Here is a 20,364-nt window from a genome sequence, read left to right as displayed (position 1 = left end):
AGAAAAAAAAAGAAATTCTTCTTTATGATGAAAAATAATTCACTGAATTTGTTTAATGTCAACATGTTCTGGAGCTATCAAGTCATTCCATACAACAGAAGTATATTATGTTTTGCCAGTATGCAAAACCTAATGACCTTTTAATTTCATTTGTTCCCTATAAAACCAAAACAATTATTCCTGTTATACTTTCTTAGTGAGACATATTGGACCATTACACTTAAGTAAGATTAAAGTTAGGAACAGGCTCTTCGACCATAATAAGGAAAGGATCAATTTAGAAGGATAAAAATTGATGTACCACTTGGGCAAGTGCTGCACCTTGCATCTCTTCTATACTGTATCATGCAAAATCCAGTAGCTTATAGAATAATGTGTTCCAAACTTGCCCCCTTCCAGAAGGTTAAATTTTAACACTAGAATCCCACCATCAGATGGCCATTGCCAAGAATTTTGAAAGTTGAAATCATTTCATATGGAGAGGTCCAGGTGAGACCTAAAGGGCCTATCCCTGGATAGATAATATGCCTTAGAAAATAGAATTGATTTCCTTTTATTTTATTTTGTCTCTCTCAGAAAAAATGGCAGATGCTTCATTTTTCCAGGGGTAGGATGTGTTTTTGTAGCAGAAATACAAATCAGGATTTTATGTTAATATGTCACAAGGATCTTGGCATGCCGGAGTTTACCTGCTGGCAATGTAAACTATTGGAATACTTTGTTGAAAACTATGCTTTGTAAGGTGATACCCAAAGTTACATTTGCAAGTATAAATAATAAGTAAAAATATAATTACCACAGTGCAAAAGAAATAGGGAAAAGTTAACTAACTTTAGAGACAGTGTGGCATTAATATTGATATTCTCTCTTTGTGCTCATTCAAATGCTTAGCATTAAATCTGTATCTTGTTTAATTATACTATTTATTGATGTGATGTACGGCTGTGATACCCATGTAACAATGGTGTCTAAATGAAGATTTGTATTTCCCCTTACTTCCCTGTAACGTTTTGCTGCTGCATTGCAGATTCCTCCGAAGAACTGTCCAGGAAGAGCATTGCAGACTCCACATGTATTGTGAAATACGGGAAAACTATTGATATCAGTTATCTGCAGTACCTTTGGGATGCTCAAACTCTCATACTGCATTGTATAAAAGATTGTGAACTCTGGTCTGCTCCATATGATGGGGAAAATCCCAATCCATATACCTTTATCCAAACTTCAGTTGAAGAAGAGGGTAAAAACCTAGAGCAGCCTATTTTCCAACTGCAGCCCAGAACACCTAGTAATGTTTCTTCTCAGGTGAGACCATTGAGAGGAAAGACACAATTGGAGCTGGAATGGGATGATAGCTATGATACTGGGATCTCTCCAGGATCTGATACAGGATCTCCCCAGCATGATGATAATTTTAATACCCAACCTCCTGTAGAACCACCGAAGCACATTCAAGAAATGAAGAAAAATGCTATCATGTTGATCAAGGGATCATACATAGAAGAATCAGACTTTCAGGATGATGTCATGGTTTATAGGCTATGTGCTGAAAAGGATGCACAGGAAGCAGACCGCTTAAAGGAGGAACCTTTAATATCAAAGTCTACAGATGTAGATAATCCAGATGCCATCTCAATCAATGGTCCTCTAGAAAGTCCCACATCAGATTTAAATTTGGAGGAGGAGCGCAATATGAAAAATTCAACTCTGATCCAACAAGCGGAAGATGGAATCCAAGGCAGCATTGTTGAAACAACTCTGCAACCTGATTTGGAACAGACACTTTCTTCCCTAGAAGGAGACCATCACACTAACATGAACTTGTTGAATCCTGACCGTGAAGATTTTATTTCCGAATGTGATAACATCATTAAAGAATTGGACTCAAATTCTTCAGGCTTGGTAGAACTGAAATTGCTGATTCCTGATCCAGTGTCCCCTATTGAAGAGGAAGAAGATTTTGAAAACTTTTCAGCAGATACTCCATCAGCGGAAAGTATGCCCTCACCCTTTGGATTAAAAGAAGCCTGGCCCAGCAACCCTGCAAGATTCCAGAATATCCCATTTACAGGTACAGTTTTCTAATTAATTAAGCCACTCCTGCTTGTTAAAATGACACAGTTCTAGATGTGAATAGCAGGTGCTGGCGCATTATTTCGTATGCTTGCATTTTTATTTGGGTTCTTTGTTTAAAAAACAGGTAGTGTTCAACTTACGTCCACAATTGACCCCAAAGTTTGTGTTGGTAATTGAGAAATGTCTTAAGTGAGTTTCACCCCATTTTATGACATTTCTTGCCACGTTTGTTAAGTGAATCACTGCAGTTGTTAAATTAGTAATCCAATTGTTAACTGAACCTGGTTTCCCCATTGACTTGGCTTTTCAGAAGGTTGCAAAAGTTGATCATATAACCCTAGGACACTGCAACCGTCATAAATGTGAGTCAGTTAAGCATCCGAATATAAATCACATGACCATGGGGATGTGGCAACGGTCGTGTGAAAAATGGTCATTCAATGCCGCTGTCACTTTTTTAAAAATAATATTTTATTTTCCAATTTTACATCTTAAGTATTTAAAAGCAATGTGGTGGCTGGGTTAATCAATAGTTCAATAACATACAAAAATCTTTAGTACAAATCTCAAGTTACAACATCAAATATTTCCTCGCTTTTTCCCTTAATATCTACTATCTCATATTTAAGTTAATACAGTTCTTATTCTATCAACTAAGTAAAAACATCATTATTACATTTATCAATAATATTTTAGCTTATACATATCTTAATTACTTTTACATTCAATCTTTATAGTCAATGTCCTGTTATTGATTTTTCCCCAATTTTTAGTTTCCCATCAGTATTCATATTTAACATTTGATATTTATAATTTTTAATTGCTTTATTTTCCCTGAGTAGTCAGTCGCTGCTGTTCTTAGAGGGTGGGGCAGGAATTCCCTTCCCTCTCTCCTCACAGGGGGAAAAATACTTAGGGCAGCTTTTGCAGGAAAGGTATTTAGAGTCTTAAAGAGAAGATCAGATCTCACCCAGTTTCATCCACGTTGCTTTAAAGGTGCTTGGTAGTAATTTTGTCTTGGGCTGTTAGCAACTTAATGACGAGCCATATTGCTATGGCCGGTCTTTCCCCCACCGGTTTGGAGAGCTGCCCCGGATCAAGCGGAAAGGCTGCCGCCCTCCCACGATCAAGTGGGGATCTCCTCCTCGCTCGTCGCCCCTACAGGGCAACTTTCAACACTTTCCAGGGTCCTCCAGTGGGGTGAAATCGGATGCTGAAGACGGAGTTCACCTCCATGCGTCTGGAGGCACTGATGGCAAACCGGAAGTCAGTACTGTTGTAACTTTGAATGGTCACTAAGTGAACTGTTGTAAGTTGAGGACTACTTGTAGTTTATTTAATCAGCTTGACTTTATATTTGCTGTATAGAAAATCTCTAATAGTGACACCATTTCAGGCTGTAGTTCTGCATACTTTAAAAGAAAGACAAATTTAACTATTAGTGTTAAATTATATGTTACATGTTCTTAAGGAGAAATTGCTACAGAAAAAAAATATTCTTAATCTAACAATCACTTCTCAAAATATTGAATATAAATTGAAAGTTGCTTGCTTTTGCTTTCATTTTTTTTAGCAGTACATGGCAGCTCTGTTGCCATTTGGTGTATTTGCCCCACAGTGATTATTCTTTATCAATGTGAATATTCTGTAACATTGCAGAATATTCCATCTGCTGTCAAGCGACATGTAACTTTGTATCATAATGCAGCAAGTCACTTTGTAGCATCATTAGATGAAAGCATTTTTGAATAGATTTTATAAATTCTTGGAAAACACCTTGGTCTAAATGCCTCAAATTCTGGAATTAGATCTGTGATGTAAAACTCACCCAATGAAACCAGCAACTGGAGAGAATTCCAGGCAGTCCTTTTGTTCGCAGATCATTGGACTCTTGCATCCACATGAGCCAAGAGCATATACATACCATATGCATTAGTTTAAAAACAAGTTTATAATTGCTTTATAACTGATTAGGAGGAAAGCAATAGAAAGAGGGACATGGATGTTTGTGAAAATGTTACAGACACATTCCTTGAGGTGCAACCTAGCAGTTTTGATCTACGACTTATGGCAATGCTCTTAATTGTTATTCTTAACAATCTTGTACTGTATGTTATTGCAAGGACAGAAAGATAAAGGAACAAACAAATCTGGATGTGTCCTTGAATCTTGTTTTATTTCAAGGCGTGAATGTTATAACCAATTAATCATCACAGGAATAGATTGGCCCACTTTTTTTAAAAAAATAAAACATTCTTGAGAAATAAAGAGATACAGTAAGGGGATGATGTACTGTATTATATTACAGTGCTGTAAGCAAGCATATACTTTTGTTAATGATTTCCATAACTAATTCAACCTGAATTTTTATTTCAACTTTCATAGATTCTATTAATCTTCATTCATTAAAGAAAACAGAAAGCAAACAGTACTTTTAATTTTTACAATGGTAGTAGATGGATTGATTTTACAAATCTTAATTCAGTTATGACAAGAGTATAATGTGCAAAGATTTCTTTGTATTCTATGTCAAGTTTGTTATCTTTCTTTGATGTGTTCCAACAGTTGTTTTAAAATCTGCATTTATTCCATTCACCCTCTTCTTTTTTGCAATATACAGCAAGTCATTTTCTAATGACTTTATTCATCTATAAAAATATGAATAAAAATAAAATTGCCTGCTAGTTTTATGGCAGAGCACAGGGACAGTGGAGAGGATTCATTGTTCCTTTTTTACAGGTGTAAAATGTGGAAACAGAACTTGTCTTTCCAGGGAATAAGCAGCAACTATGGAGCTAAGCAGATACGAATACCCTATATGTTTTGACTAATATAACATCTGCTGCTTTTAATTGTTTATAAAGTAATGCTCACCGCTCACTCACCTATTAACAAGGACACAATTATCATTATAAAATGGGAATATAATGTTGCAAATGTAACTTTTACTATGAATAGGATCCAAATAAGTTTTAAGACTGTATGGTGAGTTGTGGGTAATATCATTTTTTTAATCTAATTTACTTTGTATTGCAAAAAGTTCAAAACCTATAAATCACTTTTTGTCACAATTACTGGAAGTTAATTTAATAATAGGCTATTTGTATGTATCATAATAAATTTCTTCAGAAGCATCCCCATTCTGTCTACAACCATTACCAAAGTTTTTCTGTTAATAGATACAAAAAAATCAAGAGCATTTTCAGAAAGAATGTCAGTCTAGCCAAACAATGATCTATAGATATAAAGACTTAAAACCTATTTATAGAGCTATCTCAAAACATATCCAAAGACCCAGAAGTAATGCATGAGCAGCCCACAATATTTTTCCCATATCGCAAACTAATCGACCAATTCTGAGATAAACGGATAGACCCATATTATGGAATCAATAATGAAAACCTAAGTAAATTCAACAATCACAGGGAAAGAAACTATCGTCTCAGTGAGCCCATCCCATCAAAAAGCTGATTTCACAGATACGACAGAGTTGTCACCTTGCAAGTCAAAAATCTACCAACAAGACATCATTCAGTCGAAAAACAACATTCGCTTGCAGCACCACCCCCTCCAAGCATTGGCAAGCAGGCAAGACAGATGCGTGTATAATCTCTGCCAATCTCGCTCTCTCAAACTTTGTCCAGTGATAATGTTACGTTGTATAGTAACAAAACATCTGCAAACCAAACCAATCTTGCAATATGCCAATCCAGAGTAACAGTTCTAAAGCATGGCAAGGAGAATGGGATTACTTTGCCCCATTCCATTCTGTGAAAAATATCAGTATAAGCCAAGCTATAATTTACTTTTATCTCTTTGAAAGATATATTTTCCAGGGGCAACAATTACTTGGCATGTGTGGGAAGATAACGGGAGAAGAGACCTTGATTTGGAGGCTTGCTAAATTCAGAATGTCATTGATACTTGAGACAATAGGATAGGAGAAATAGGATAGGAGAAATAGGATAGGAAGATTTCTCTCTCTCTCTCTCTCTCTCTCTCCTCCCCCCTTCCTCACTCTCTCTCTTTGTAAAAGTGGCATTTAAAATCTTGAGGAAAAGAAAGAGAAAATTACAATAGTGTTTTCTCCATCTCTTTATAAATATTTTTCTTTTTTTAGTTTTTGAAGCAGCTGTGCTTATTGCTAAGTCATTCTGTTGTACACTGGGGCAGGAAGCATATACTTTTCTGTATATGTTCCCTGTCCTCTGCCCAGTCATAGGTACTCCATAACAAGATATTAGCATTAAATGTACCAGTTGTAATGCCACCAGTTCCTAGCCTCTTTGTTGAAAACAGAAATGCAGAATACCTGATAGCTGTGGTTCTTAATCCAATTTCCTGTGACAGCATACCACAGCCTAGGGCTGGCTGTTATCCTGCCATATATTCACCCAAAGAAATACATTGGATAACATGTTTCCTCACAGAAAAAGATCAGCTGCTGTGAATGGGGAAAGGGAGGAGAGAACCAGGAACATAAGACTTTTGGGGAAAGCACAGAGGAATGGCTGTCAATCCTCTCCCCCCCCCAAATATATTCTAGATAATATAAATCTAAAATAAAAAACGTTAAAAGTCGTTGGCACTGTTTGAATTTGTTCTACCAGCAGCAAGATCTGACTGCTGGCCCAGTGATGGATTCTACTGCAAATCAGGGCTGTTTCCAGAGGAGGCAGAGGAGGAGAGGACCTGGACCTTATGGGGCGAAGGAACTGGATGAGGCTGTCGGCAGGCCCAGAGGAAGAGAGAGAGGGTTTTGGAGGAGTTAGTGGCGGCAGCAGCAGCGTGCTCCAGGGGCGAAAAGAAGCAAGCCTCTTAAAGGAAAAGGTGGAAGAGTCAGGATCAGAAAAAGGAAAGAAGGCGAGGTTGTCAGAATACAAGCTAACTTGAGGGCTAATCCACATGGAGCCCCATTTCCATCTGTCCTGTTTGCCATCGTTCACTCCCTAGAGACTAAAATGGACAATGTGAAATTTGAGTGGGCCACGAACAAGGAGTATATATTGGAGGCGGTGACCCTTTGAGAGCTGTATGCAACGAAATTTCATTTTGATATATGCCGATTGGTGTACATTCAAAGTGACAATAAAGTTATCATCATCATCAATCATCATAACATTGGCTGCTGAAGAATCCTTGGTTTCAGGAGAGCCCAGGCTAGACAAGACAAGAGTTGAGTGGGGATTTCAGGACTGAAGGTGACGTACCAATGAAGGATGACTCTACTCATTGCAAATGGCTTTTATGGGAAGTGGGCTAAGGGAGAAATCATATCCTGCCAGCCTAAGAGAGGCAATGCCAGCCAGCACCAGTCAATCCCACAGTAGGAATCTAGAAATAGCAATGCATACATTTAGTTAACACAATGGACTGCACACATATCCAGTGGAAAGGCAATTTATTTTAAAAATGCTTGGCCAGATGCTAATAAATCAAGCCTCTTTTTCTTGCAGTTCTGCTCCTTAGCAGAAGAGAAACAAGAGAGCTGAAGAAAGGAATACAGCCTGATTAACGGTTGCTTACCTTCTGCAATTACTGTTTGAATTTGTATGCCTGCAAACGAAACGAATAATTGGCCTTATGCTGCTAATTTTAAATAAAATCTTAAAATGTGTTGATGCTAATTTTAAATAAAATCATAAAGTATGTTGAGTTGGATCGGATCTCACAAACGCCTTGCCTTTTGTTTCTCCTTTCTTATGATTCAAAAATCTGTTTTGTTTTGATTTGCTTTTTAAATCTGCAGGCCCGTTTATCAGCGTTGTGCTATCAAAACTGGAAAATATGTTGGAAAACTCCTTGCATGTAAATTTGCTGCTTATTGGAATAATTACTCATCTGGCCAGTTACCCACAACCTCTTCTTCGTTCCTTTTTGCTCAATACAAATATGGTATTTCAGCCTAGTGTGCGGTCTCTGTACCAGGTACTACTTTAACGCTAAAAAGAAATCTTTTAAAACTCACTTTAAAGTGTAGCACTTACCCTTTTGTTTTGTTTTTTAAATACATTTTGGCTTCAGTTTTTACAGAGTGATATCTTAATGTTGATTTATTAAAAATGTAATTGTTTAAATCAAGAGAATATAAAAATATCACAAAAAGATACATTATGAAGGACAAAATACATAATTCAGTCATAATTTAACGAATAACTGATATAACAATTTGTAGCTATATAGATGCTATTTATTTATTTTACTTTATTTTTGGGCAGGTGCTGGCATCTATAAAGAATAAAATTGAGCAGTTTGCTTCCATTGAAAAAGATTTCCCTGCTCTTCTGATACAAGCACAAAAGTACCTGCTTTTACGAGTAGATGCCCTGGATGTTCCTTTAGAATCATTAAATAAAGGTAATAATCATTTCTGATAAATTAAACATATTTTCTAGCTTTAATGAGAATGGAATAAATGGAAAGTAAACTATATTTTTTATACTGTGCAAGTTTATTCTAGATAATCGTTGGGATTAATTTTGCGAATTATCTTTACCATTCTCTTTAGGTAAGGATAGTTTGTATCTGTTCACCAATCTAGAGTTGCATTCATCTTGACCAGAACTGGCAGGTATATTAAATGGCCAGGACATATGTGAGCTTGAACTATTAGCCTATTTTAATGTTGGAAAACCAGAGAATAATCCTTTTTTCTGAGTTCCATAATATTTTCTAACTGCTTAAAAATAGTGGCATAAGTTACATTGTTGAGCTACATGACTACATTATATAAAACAACATAAAATCTAAAGTAGGTTTAACATAACTGAATGTTCATTGCAATATTTGTATGTCCCAAAAAAACTATAGCAGAAAAAAAACTGACTCTCAGTCCTCATGGATCACAAAGTGCTGAAACTTTGTGTATGCAAAATAAATGTGCAACTTTTTAAGGTAAGCTGTAGTCTTACCTTTCCCGATATCCTACTTTTCTATCAAGAAAAGACTATTATACAGTTATAATTTTATTTATGAAAGACTACCTTAAAACTCTTTGTATTAATACTACTACAGATATTTGAAAATCACAGCTTTTTAAAAAATAATTTCCATCTATAGGTGTAACAGCCATTATTAAAATATTGCTTTAAGTTGCTTTATTTCTAGCAAGGATATGTGATGGAGAGAGCAGCTTCAAACATTCACTTGGGAATTCTAATAATAGAAAAAAGTTCTGCAGTTTATGCATTGTTGCCAGAGTTGAACAAATCTAACATCTCATGAATGCACTTGCCAAGTGGAATGGACTGTGGTAAAAATAAGTCTAGCTATACACTTTAGGGCAGACAGATTAGGTTATTTCATATGGGACAACAATTCTCCAATTGCAGCTGCCTTTTGATTAAACTGTTGTGAATTCTAACATGTTAGCCAACTTTTATTGCAACAATTTGTAGGCTAATAAAACAAAAAATGCATTGCTCCAGGGAGAAGATAATCATCATTTTCTGCAGCCCCACTTTGACCTGGGATGCTTGCATAAAATTACCCAATAACTTTATGTAAATAACACTGTGGTGAATTTTGCTCACGAGCTGTTTAACTGTAATTCAGGAAGAAAAATTCTCTGTATAAACTAGTGGTTTATTTCTTTTAAGCATTTCTTGTACCAAACTCCCCAAACTGTTTTTTGAACTTGGTCTTTAGGATTTTGTCACATCATTATTTTTTTGACAAATGAGTAGTTTATAATTCATTATTGAAATTGATATGCCCTATGTAAAGTTAGCAATAATTTTCTAAGAATTTGGCAGAGTTTCTCTGATCCTCTTGCTAACCACTCCACAATGCACTGAGAGACGGAGAGGACATAGTGTTGGTTCCTTTTCATATTTTGTATTTGTAATGTTTGACAAACTGTTATCCTTTGCTCAGGCTCTGAAAAATTCTTTATGTCTATCTACACGGAGTACTATATCTGCTCTTATTTTATTCCCACAGCAAACCTATGCATGTGGTTGCAGCTGCACTAGATCAGCTGCTTACTATATATGCTCCCCTAGTGATAAAATTTAAATACTTCAATGACAATGGAATGAGCTTAAAAGAAGACCAATTAGCACAGATATGAAAAAAGTAAATGGAATACAATTAACTTACTATTTATATAAATGGAATTGTCAGTTTTGTATGTATATGTGCATTGTCTTTGTAAATTGGAGTAGGTCAGGGGGCTTTTATTGCCTTTCACACATCCTCCTCATACACTTCTATATAGAGTATGTCTTAGTGGTAACTCATTATTCTTGACCCTCATTTTTAACAAACCCACATTATTCTGAAAAGTCATGTCCCAAATTGTAAATTGCAGTATGAAATATATAATTCAGCTGAATTTTTTAATTTAGAAGACAAAACATGGAAATGATTCCAATTATAAACGCTGGAAGTGTTAATTAAAAGTTGATCTTTTCCCCATCGTTGCTAATGTTTGGCTTATAGGTTAAGAATAAACAACTTGGGTAGCATTCTGTGCAGAATGAGGTTACTTTCCTAAGATGTAATAATATATTACCTTTAATCAAATTCATGAAAAGATAGGGTGAGTAAAGGGAGCTTTCCTGTTCAGGGGCATGAGTATATTTACTGGATGACCTGAAAAGGTCTAAAATACGCTCCATGGGAATGATACTGAGGAGTCTTTTAGAAAAATAGCGTACTTGCAATCTTTGGACTGGAGTTTGTGTGTTCTGATTTCAGATTAACTTTTTAACCCCACTAAGCCTTGATTAGCATTCTGCTAGAATCTTGTGTCAGAGGATTGTTCTTCTATAGCTGTTGTAGATAGGAATTTTCATTAGTGGCTGCGTTCAGGGATAAGGGGACTTTTCAGAATCTGATGAGAACAGTAACCATAGTGACTAATTGCTTAACAGTAGAATGGGTAAAGAGGTTTCTTTATTTTTTTCCAGAAGAGTCCACCTTTTCTTGCTCCTTAAGTTCATTGTAAGCTTCTTTCCCTCCTGCCAATTTTAATTTCAATGCTTCCTCATTTCTGATTGCCGTCCTAATATCTGCTGGTATCTTTTATAACCATTGTCTAATTCACATAATTAGTGAATCATGTGAAAAAATACATTAACTAACTAGCTGGTAGGAGATGTGGCAGTTGTTCCCTGGAGTTTGAATTTAAAACCCAACATACGGAGTCTAGGATTCAAACACTTCTGGTTTCAGTAGGCTGAGTTAGCCAGAAGATTTTGACATCATATTATAACAGGGGTGTCAAACTGCCGGCCCGCGGGCCAGATGTGTCATGGTGAAACCGTGCCCACCCCATTGCCAGCAATGGGAAAAAAGTCACGATACATTGCAACATGTTATGTGATGTTGCGAGTTTGACACCTCTGTATTATACTTTTCAGAACTATTTTGCAAGACTTCTAAAGTCTCCTGTCAGAGAAAAATAGATATCTAATGCCTTTCCTTTGAATTGTAGCCACTCTTTTTATGTGTCCCCCGAGGCATGAGCCAAATGCCTGCTTTGATATTTTTAGCCCTGCTTCATCTATTTCCAAAATATTTAACGCATGTGGTATGAACAACACCCAACATCCAGTGAATATTTATTCATGAGGCAGTTTGGATTATTATTTTTTTAAATATTTGAGATATTTTAAACAGGAAAATATTTTTAATTCCAGCTACATATACTTTTGTTACAGCCTTGATAATTTGTCCTCCCTAGTTTTTTCAGTCAGTCTGTAAGCTGAATCTATCTTTGTTGCTTACACTCCCATTTTGTAGTAGCTTTTTAGGAATCACTGACTAATGCCTAATAGTTAGTTTACAGTGCTTATTGTAAACCAGATGTCATCAACACAGATCATGCCAATTAGGAGAGATGAAGTAGAATTAATTTGGCACAAGACTATGCTTTGAAATTGGACAACCATTTGTAGAGATTGGACAACCATTTGTCTGAAATGGTATAGGGCAGGGCTTTTCAACCTTTTCACCCATTGTACCACTTTTAGGATATGGCAACATCCGAGTACCACCAACAAGGTATCAAAAACTTGATGACCAAAAAAAAAGGAAAAAAGTGAAGTACAGGTAGTCCTCAACTTACAACAGTTCGCTTAGTGACTGTTCAAAGTTACAATGGCACTGAAAAAATTGGCCCCCAAGCCACAGCCGAGAAAGGCACCTGCCTGCCCGCCCGGCGGCGCTCTTCCTCCTGTCCAAGGTTTTTATTGTTGTGAGCATTTCTGTTGAGGATTGGCAGCAGGGGTGGAGTGGGAGGTGTTTGGTTTTTATTTCTCCCCCCCATCTGCTGGGTGGTTGCAGCGGGTTTTGGTCACTTCACAGGACCCTGGGACACTGTGACCATCATAAACATTGTTATATATTGACTGTCACAATATTAACTGTTTGCTCTCCTCACATGTTCGTGAGGAGAAACACAGCAGCCCGATGACAGCTGTCAAAAGGGCTGCCGCCTCTCATCCACGCAGGCGCGGCGAACGGCTGACTTTGACAGTTGTCAAGCTGCCGCGCAGGCGCAGCTCACTGACAGCTGTCAAAAGTTGCCTGGGCCGCGCATGCGCACTAGCGACGGAGCTGTCAGAAGTCACCAGCTGGCTGGAGCAACAGCCTGTTGACAGCTCGCGGCTGCAGCAGCTGACCGTACCTGATTGGCTGCCGCCACGCGGCGGGAGAACGCCACCCGCTGATTGGTTAAATGTTTACATTGTTAGAGTATAAATGACAGGGAATCCCAGCGGTGTTTCACCCGGGACACTATTCCTAATAAATCGTTAAAACCGTGCCTGCTGTCTCCTGGTCTTCCCTCGGCTACAATCCAAACATGAATCAGTTGCCAAGCATCTGAATGTAAATCACAAGACCCTGGAGATGCTGCAACATTCCAGCTGATCAGCGCTTCCTCTGGGCTCAGAAGCACCAGGATCAGTGCTGAGCTCCAGCAGGAGCCTGGCGCTGATCCTGGCGCATCCGCTGAGCCCTGACAGCCCCGAAGAAGCGCTGATCCTGGCTCTTTCGCTGAGCCGTGACAGCCCTGCAGTTCCAGCCATCTCTTGCTCAGGCTTGTGCGGTGCTGCCTCCGGTTCAGCTCATTCCCCTCCCCTGCTACCACTTTTCTAGGATGGTTGCGTACCACCTGCCAGGTGCCAATGTACCGCAGGTGGTACCCGTACCACTGGTTGAAAAGCCCTGGTATAGGGTTCCTTTTTCAGCAGGAGGTTGGATTAGAAAACCTCTAAGGTCTCTTCCAACTCTTATTTTGTTAAGATTGTTGGTAATGACCATAAAGGTATCATAAGGTGTTCATATTTTTTTTTAGGAAAATAAAAAATTTCTTCCCCAAACAATACATTCTGTATATAAATATAAAAGATTTGTATTTCACTTTCATGTCATTAATTTAAGTTGTAAGACACAAGAGCAGAAGTACATGAAATGCACCTGTTAGGACACTGAAAAATTCCCACTACGTAGCCCTAAATAATATCCAGAATTAGAATGGCTTTTTCATGTTATTGACACTGCCACATTGCTTAGAGTTATAAACCCTACATGTTGTGATGTGCCACACTTAAGAATCTTGGTTGAGAACCCCATTCATCAAAAGATAAGTAAAATTTTCCTGTTAGTAAAATAAGAGTATTGATTTGTATTGTGAGGCTGGTGGTGAAAATAAAATAATGATCTCAAAATACATTTAAACATCCGGTAAAAATAATCCAATAATTTTTATTAGAACCTCTAGCATTGCACGTGCATTTAAAGTATTTTCAAAAAAAATTACTCTTTTATTTTTAATTTTTCAGACAATGGGCAGCAGAAGAGTGTCACAGAAAAAGTTAAGAATCTCTCAGAGGCATCCCAAGCCCTCCTCCAGACTTACTTGGGAAATAAAACAAAAAAAGGCTCTGGTCTTCCAAAAGTCTCCTTGCACATTCCAAACGCCATCCTTGCAGCAGCTCTCTTCCCAGAGTTTCTCAAGGAGCTAGCAGCTCTTGCACAGGAACATTCGATTCTATCCTATAAAGTATTGGGTGATCTGGAGGATTACTACCGATTCTAAAACCTTTAAATTACATTTTCACATTTGTTTTAAATGCAGAACTACTTACGAAACAAATTTGAACTTCACATTCCTGGTATTACTTGATTCAGGAGAAATTGTTACTTTTGGGGTTGTGTTTCATTTTCATAAGAAGTTGATTAGTAATGAAGCCAATACTTTATTTATATCCTTGATTTGGCTGATTTTCAGGTGTTCTCTTTTAAACTTTGCTGTTGTGACCCTTCAGATTAGAAAGATACAGTTATATAAAAAAGTGAAAATATTTTCTCTCTTGCAAAGATTCATTAAATCCAGCGTGACAATCCAATAAGATGATCACGGTTGAAAGGAGAGTTAGCAGTCTTCTCTCCAAATTCTACTTTACCAGTGTTTAGACTTCTGAATTCAAATGGATTCATTCTAAGCCTGTGATTTGCTGAAAGCAGATGCAGGTGCTGAATGCATACCATATTGCCTTATGTTGTGGGCAATGCAACACTAAGCTGTTGACTTCTTTGAAATTTAGATTAAATGAGTAAAGTAAGTGGATGTTAAGTGCAGACTGCAGAGTATTTTTTTTTGCCATTTCTTGGCATATTTTTTTAAAAAAAATTAGATTGCTGCTAAAAAAACTCAAGCCTTATTTTAATAAAATTTGCACAAGGCAAAATATTTCTATGCAAACTAACTTTTTTTGCAGAATAAATTTGTATACTTTTATTGACAAGCTAAAAGGTAAATGTTTTAGTAGTCTTAAAAATGTAATTATTTCTTAAAAAATGTGATTGTATATTTTGTAAGTCATTTTAAGCAATGAACACGGTAAATTTCCAAATAGTTTTTGCTGAAATTTTATTTGGTTCAAGAAAATCTTTGTGGTATATTCGTACATTGGTAAACCTTTTTGATGTACACTGATCTGCTGCAAGATTGCACTTTAGAGAAATGGCTTTAATATATTGCTCTACTAGAATCAGAAAAAAGATTGTTTTCTGGGATAAATACAGTGCAACCTGTTACAATTGGTGTAGCATTCCTTAAGAACATTTTCTTTTTTGAGTAATGAGACTCATTAGAAGACTCCAGACATGATGAATTGGTATATTATAGCTGCATTCCAGTTTGCACTAGTAAGAATAATTGTCTTTCCAGTGTTGAAGCTAACTTTGAGCAATAAGTGGCCCAACAATGGAAAAAGCCTTCGTTTTCTTTTTCATTGGTGAAAAGGAGAAGCAATTTTAGAACAAATGAAAAAAATGGACATAAATACCAAGCTGGAAAACAATTATTTTCATCTGTTTATATATTATATTTAGAGGAACTGATAATTGCAGGGAGAATTTGTAATTCCTTCGGTAAGAGTTAATATAGTATTTCTACACTTAGAGAGTAAAGGAGAATCTGCCTGTGTATTTTTCAGTTCATCAAAATTTTGCAGGATGTAAAAATCTTAAAAGTTATCTTATTCTGTCCTAAGTTCCATGTTTGTTCATACCATACCTCTGCTCTTTGCCCTTCCTTTGGCAAACAACACATCTTGGGCATTTTACATTTTTCTTTAGACCTGAATTTGTTCCCCATAGCAATTCTTTTGTGTATTACTACTCCAGACTAAGGAAAGATCTTAAGTAATTGGCACTATACCGATTGAAGCCAGAATGGTTCCTTTTTGAACTTATGGATAAACAGTTAAAAAAGAACAATGGAAGATTATTTCAATATACAGATATTCCTCGATTTGTAACCGTCCATTTAGCAACTGTTCAAAGTTACAACAGCACTGTAAAAAGTGACTTATGATCGTTTTTCACAGTTATGACCATTGCAATATCTCCACAGTCACGTCACCAACTTTGGTTGCTTGGCAACCAGCATGTGCTTCCAGGGTCCTGGGATTATCATTTGCAACCAACTTAGAAAGCAAAGTCAATGGGGAAAGCCAGATTCACTTAACATCCACATGATTCACTTAACAACCATTGCAAAAAGTTTGTAAAATGGAGCACAACTCCCTTAACAGTTTTTTTGCTTAAACAATGGAAATTTTGGGCTCAATTGTGGTCATAAGTCGAGGACTGCCTGTATGATTACAGTGGGAAGATTACTATATGCACAAAGATGAAAAGATTTGCTATCATGGAGGAATGAATGGCTGGTGAAATGGACAGAACTTGCCCAGATGACCAAACTCACCTCTTGGATTAGAAAAAGGACAGCATCTACATTTGTTGGTGACCTTACTGATTTTTTTTATGTAAAAAAATGATTTTGTGACTAATGGTTTTGAAGATTAGAACAATGAAGTTATAGAAAAAAGGGAAATAATCATTATGTAATCATAGAGAGGCTTTATTAGAATTATATGTATAACTGCAGAGAGGCAGATTGGAAGCCACTTCTTTTATTTTCTGTTCTTTTATTATTATTTTTCTCTTCCTTTCCTTTCCTTTCTTATTTTTCACATTTACTGATATTTTCTTTGAATGTATTTCTTATTATGTATGTAAACGTTTTTAATAAAAACTACTTTAAAGAAAGTAATTGGCATTGTACCATCAACTACATATTGAGAAAATGACATGTGATTGGATATTTTTGTGACAAGCAAATATTTTATCTTTCCTCCGCCTATCTTCAATCTTAGCCAAATAGTAGGATCATTTAAATGCATATTCTCTTCAGTACCTTCTTCCTGGTACCTCCCCTTGAACATTCTGGGGAGTCTTGTTATGATTTCATCTAATATTCTATAAATCATAATTAGTTAATAACTAATTATTAGGCTGAGCACCAAAGAATTGAGGCCTTTGAACTATGGTGCTGGAGAAGACTCCTGCGAGTCCCTTGGACTGCAAGGCGATCAAACCGGTCAGTCCTAGAGGAGATCAACCCTGACTGCTCTTTAGAAGGCCAGATCCTGAAGCTAAAACTCAAATATTTTGGCCACCTAATGAGAAGGAAGGACTCACTGGAGAAGAGCCTAATGCTGGGAAAGATTGAGGGCAATAGAAGAAGGGGACGACAGAGAATGAGGTGGCTGGATGGTGTCACTGAAGCAGTAGGCCTGAGCCTAAATGGACTCCAGAAGTTGGTAGAGGACAGGAAGGCCTGGAAGAACATTGTCCATGGGATCGCGATGGGTTGGACACGACTTCGCAACTAACAACAACAAATTATATGGTTCACAACCCGGAGTCATTTGTTGAGATGGCAATTAAATTGAATAAATAAAACTGCTCAGCCCCCCCACCGCCCCGGCCCCCCAGCTAAGCTTTCTCTGAACAGAATTCCACAGTGTCCATTATTCCATTTTCAATCACCGCCAAAACTGTCTGATCCACATTATTCAGTGTAAAACTTCTAGCTGCCAGCCAGTTCGTTCATAAAGTTTTCCCCCAAATCCCTTGTGATTTTAACATGTCATCCTGGACGCTTTTAAGTGCATCTTCCTTTATGACAACTTCATCTTCTCCTATGGGGAAACTAAATTTATTATCTTAACCAACAAAGAAAGGTGATACAGAGGGACAGTTTGAGTTATTTTCTGTTCTCTTATCACCAGCTCCAAAGTTCCTATGCATATGTGATTAGCTAGCCACAAAGCTATGGCAGAATGTATTTTTATTTATCGCATTCCCAATTTATTACAGGGTAGAGGAACTATATATTTGGAGAGAAGACGACCTAGAATTTTAGGGAATCTGCTTAAGAGTTTGTCTATGTGTACATGCACAAGTCTTTCTGAGGAGCCAGAGGCAAGCATACAGTAAAAAATGTGCTTGGGTAAGAGATTAGCAATTAGATAAAAGCAAGCTGTAAAAAAAAATATGCATGCAGATAGTGCAAAGAAGGCAAGGCAACAAAACAGGAAGTTTGAGTACGGGATTTATGTTTGCATGCCCAGTTTTCTGAGAAATGAGAAAGAAACTTAAGGCAAGTCTAACAGTCTCTGGTCAGAAAGCATAATGAGGTCTGAAAGCTCAAGACACGGTCAGAAAGGAAGCAAACTCTGGGAGTGTACAAGGAAATCCCAAAATTACATCCAGCAACTAAAAACTGGCAGGATTCTTTAAATCCCCTCCAGTTAAGCAAGCACAGCTGCACCTCCTTTAGCACAGCTGGCTGTGATTATGAGCAGCCAGCCAGCCACAGGGTGTTTGTTGGAGGCTTGCTGCTTGCTTGTGAGTTGTTCACTCTTGCAGAACGCACAAGGTATTGAACTACTGTGTAATGGTAGACTGAGCAGTTTCCCTGCTGTCTGATGCCTACGCTGGGGAGGTCTGTCCACTGGCAAACAAAGCACTTGGCTGGCATCAGAGCATCTGGGAAAATGAAGGGCAGAATCCTGAGGCACATAGACACAAATCCTCTGTAATGCCTAGTTTTTTCCTCCTCGTCAATAGGTTTGACAACTCGAGCTGTAACCAATTCTGCAGATTCTATCCACACTCCAGTGAATGTCTGCTTATGAAACCTGTTTATATATACACACGGTTATGTAGAAGATATGCCAGAAGGTTATAAGGTTATATGTGCCAAAAGCCATATTTTAAAAACAAAGGTAGGGTCAGAACCAAGATAAATTTAATTGAATTACCTGCTAATTAAAATGAAAATAAGAGCCCTTCATTGATCTTCAATCTGCAAATACCAACCATTATGCAAAAAGACGTAAGTTTTTTTCCTCCTACCACCACAAGTAAGAAAAGGAACACTGAATGGAGATTGGGAAGGGATCTTGTTTAGGAATGGAAAGAAAGCAACAAGGGAAATCTAAAATGTGAAGAAAAGAGACAGGCACCCTTCCTTGTTCCTCAAAGTCTGATAAATACAAGTGCAGCATTTTCCTTATGATGCACTAAAACTGCATGTTTGTGAAACCAGTCTATTGTTTTCATCTCCTTTTGAATAGAAGCTACCACAGTAGATGTACTGCAATATACTTGTAATAGCAGTTCCCCAAGAAAACATGTTTTCTCCCATTTGCATTTTTCATGAGCCTTAAAATGGCAAGGTGAAGAGTAAATTTGCTCAATGGTTATATAGTGCACCTAATTTTACGGTTACAGGTAGTCCTTGACTTACAACTGCATTTGAGCCCAAAATTTCTGTTGCTAAGCAGGACAGTGAGTTAAAGTCACACAGGGAGGGTCTGCTCAGGGTTCCGCCGGTGAGAGATTGCCGGCGGGTGACACCCAGGGATAGGGCCTTCTCAGTGGGAGCGCCTGCCCTCTGGAACCAGCTGCCGGTGGAGCTGAGGACTGCTCCCGACCTCCGATCATTCCGCCGGGGCCTGAAGACCTGGCTCTTTGAGCTCTCGGGCCCAGGCTGAGGAGAAAATTTTAACTGGGGTTTTTAGTGTACAGGGTGAATTTAATGCTTTTTAATTGGTTTTAACTTTTGTATGTTTTGATTTTTAATTCCCTGTAAACCGCCCTGAGTCCTCAGGGAAAGGGCGGTATACAAATGCAACTAAATAAATAAAATAAATAAATAAAGTCAGTTTTGCCCCATTTTACAATCTTTTTTGCCACAGTTGTTAAGCGAATCACTGCAATAGTTAAGTGAATCATACAGTTATTAAGTGAACCTGGCTTTCCCATTAACTTTGCTTGCTGGAAGCCGGATGGAAAGATTACAAACGGTGATCAGGTGATCCCAGACCATGCAACTGTCATAAATACATGCCAGTTGCCAAGCATTCAGATTTTGATCATGTGACCATGGGAATGTTGCAGTGGTTGTTTAAAACATGGTCATAAGTCACTTTTTTCAGTATCATTGTGGCTTTGAATGGTCACTAAACAAATGATAGTAAGTTGAGGACTGCCTCTACTTTGAATTCAAACCATAGCTTGTGTGGTAGGGCAACCATTCACTGTGGTTGTGTTGTGCCCTTTATGTCATTTCTGTGCCATTGAGATGGGTGTGCCGCCCCCCCCCCTGCATGGAATAACTGCATGGAAAAACCATTTTCATTTGTATGGAGGCTGCTTTGGGATTTTGGGAGTGGGGGAATTAAGACTCTATAAACAAAGAAGAGACAACAGCATTTTATATTTTCCTTTTACTATATAGAGCTACTGTTATGAGTTACTAGAGAAATCGTTAACAGTAGAAAACAGTGAAAACACAAAGATTGGAAAGTAAATATTACAGTCACAAAAATGCTGTGAGCAGACAATATACCCCAGTGAATATAAGACCTAAGAAAACTATTCTGTGCTGCATTTCACACATCAAAAGCCCACAAATCT

General features: G+C 37.5%; 1 protein-coding gene across 4 annotated transcripts in view; it reads left to right on the top strand.

The window, feature by feature from the left end:
- The window catches only part of FHIP1A (FHF complex subunit HOOK interacting protein 1A), a 74,144-nt gene extending 57,034 nt beyond the window's left edge, over nucleotides 1-17,110 (top strand). For 3 of the 4 annotated variants that reach the window (XM_081332072.1, XM_081332070.1, XM_081332071.1), the window contains exons 10-13: nucleotides 1,028-2,071; nucleotides 7,826-8,004; nucleotides 8,295-8,433; nucleotides 13,869-17,110. In XM_081332072.1, coding sequence (XP_081188198.1) covers nucleotides 1,028-2,071; nucleotides 7,826-8,004; nucleotides 8,295-8,433; nucleotides 13,869-14,125 — 1,619 coding nt within the window. In that variant the 3' untranslated portion in view covers nucleotides 14,126-17,110. Of the gene's footprint in view, nucleotides 1-1,027; nucleotides 2,072-7,825; nucleotides 8,005-8,294; nucleotides 8,434-10,017; nucleotides 10,153-13,868 lie in introns of those variants that run through there. The other variant, XM_081332073.1, reaches the window with a different exon arrangement.
- Nucleotides 17,111-20,364: the final 3,254 nt, after the last annotated feature.

This window comes from Vipera berus, assembly GCF_964194415.1.
Source record: "Vipera berus genome assembly, chromosome: 7".
NCBI classification, from domain to species: Eukaryota; Metazoa; Chordata; class Lepidosauria; order Squamata; family Viperidae; genus Vipera; species Vipera berus.
This window is presented reverse-complemented; position numbering and strand designations above follow the sequence as displayed.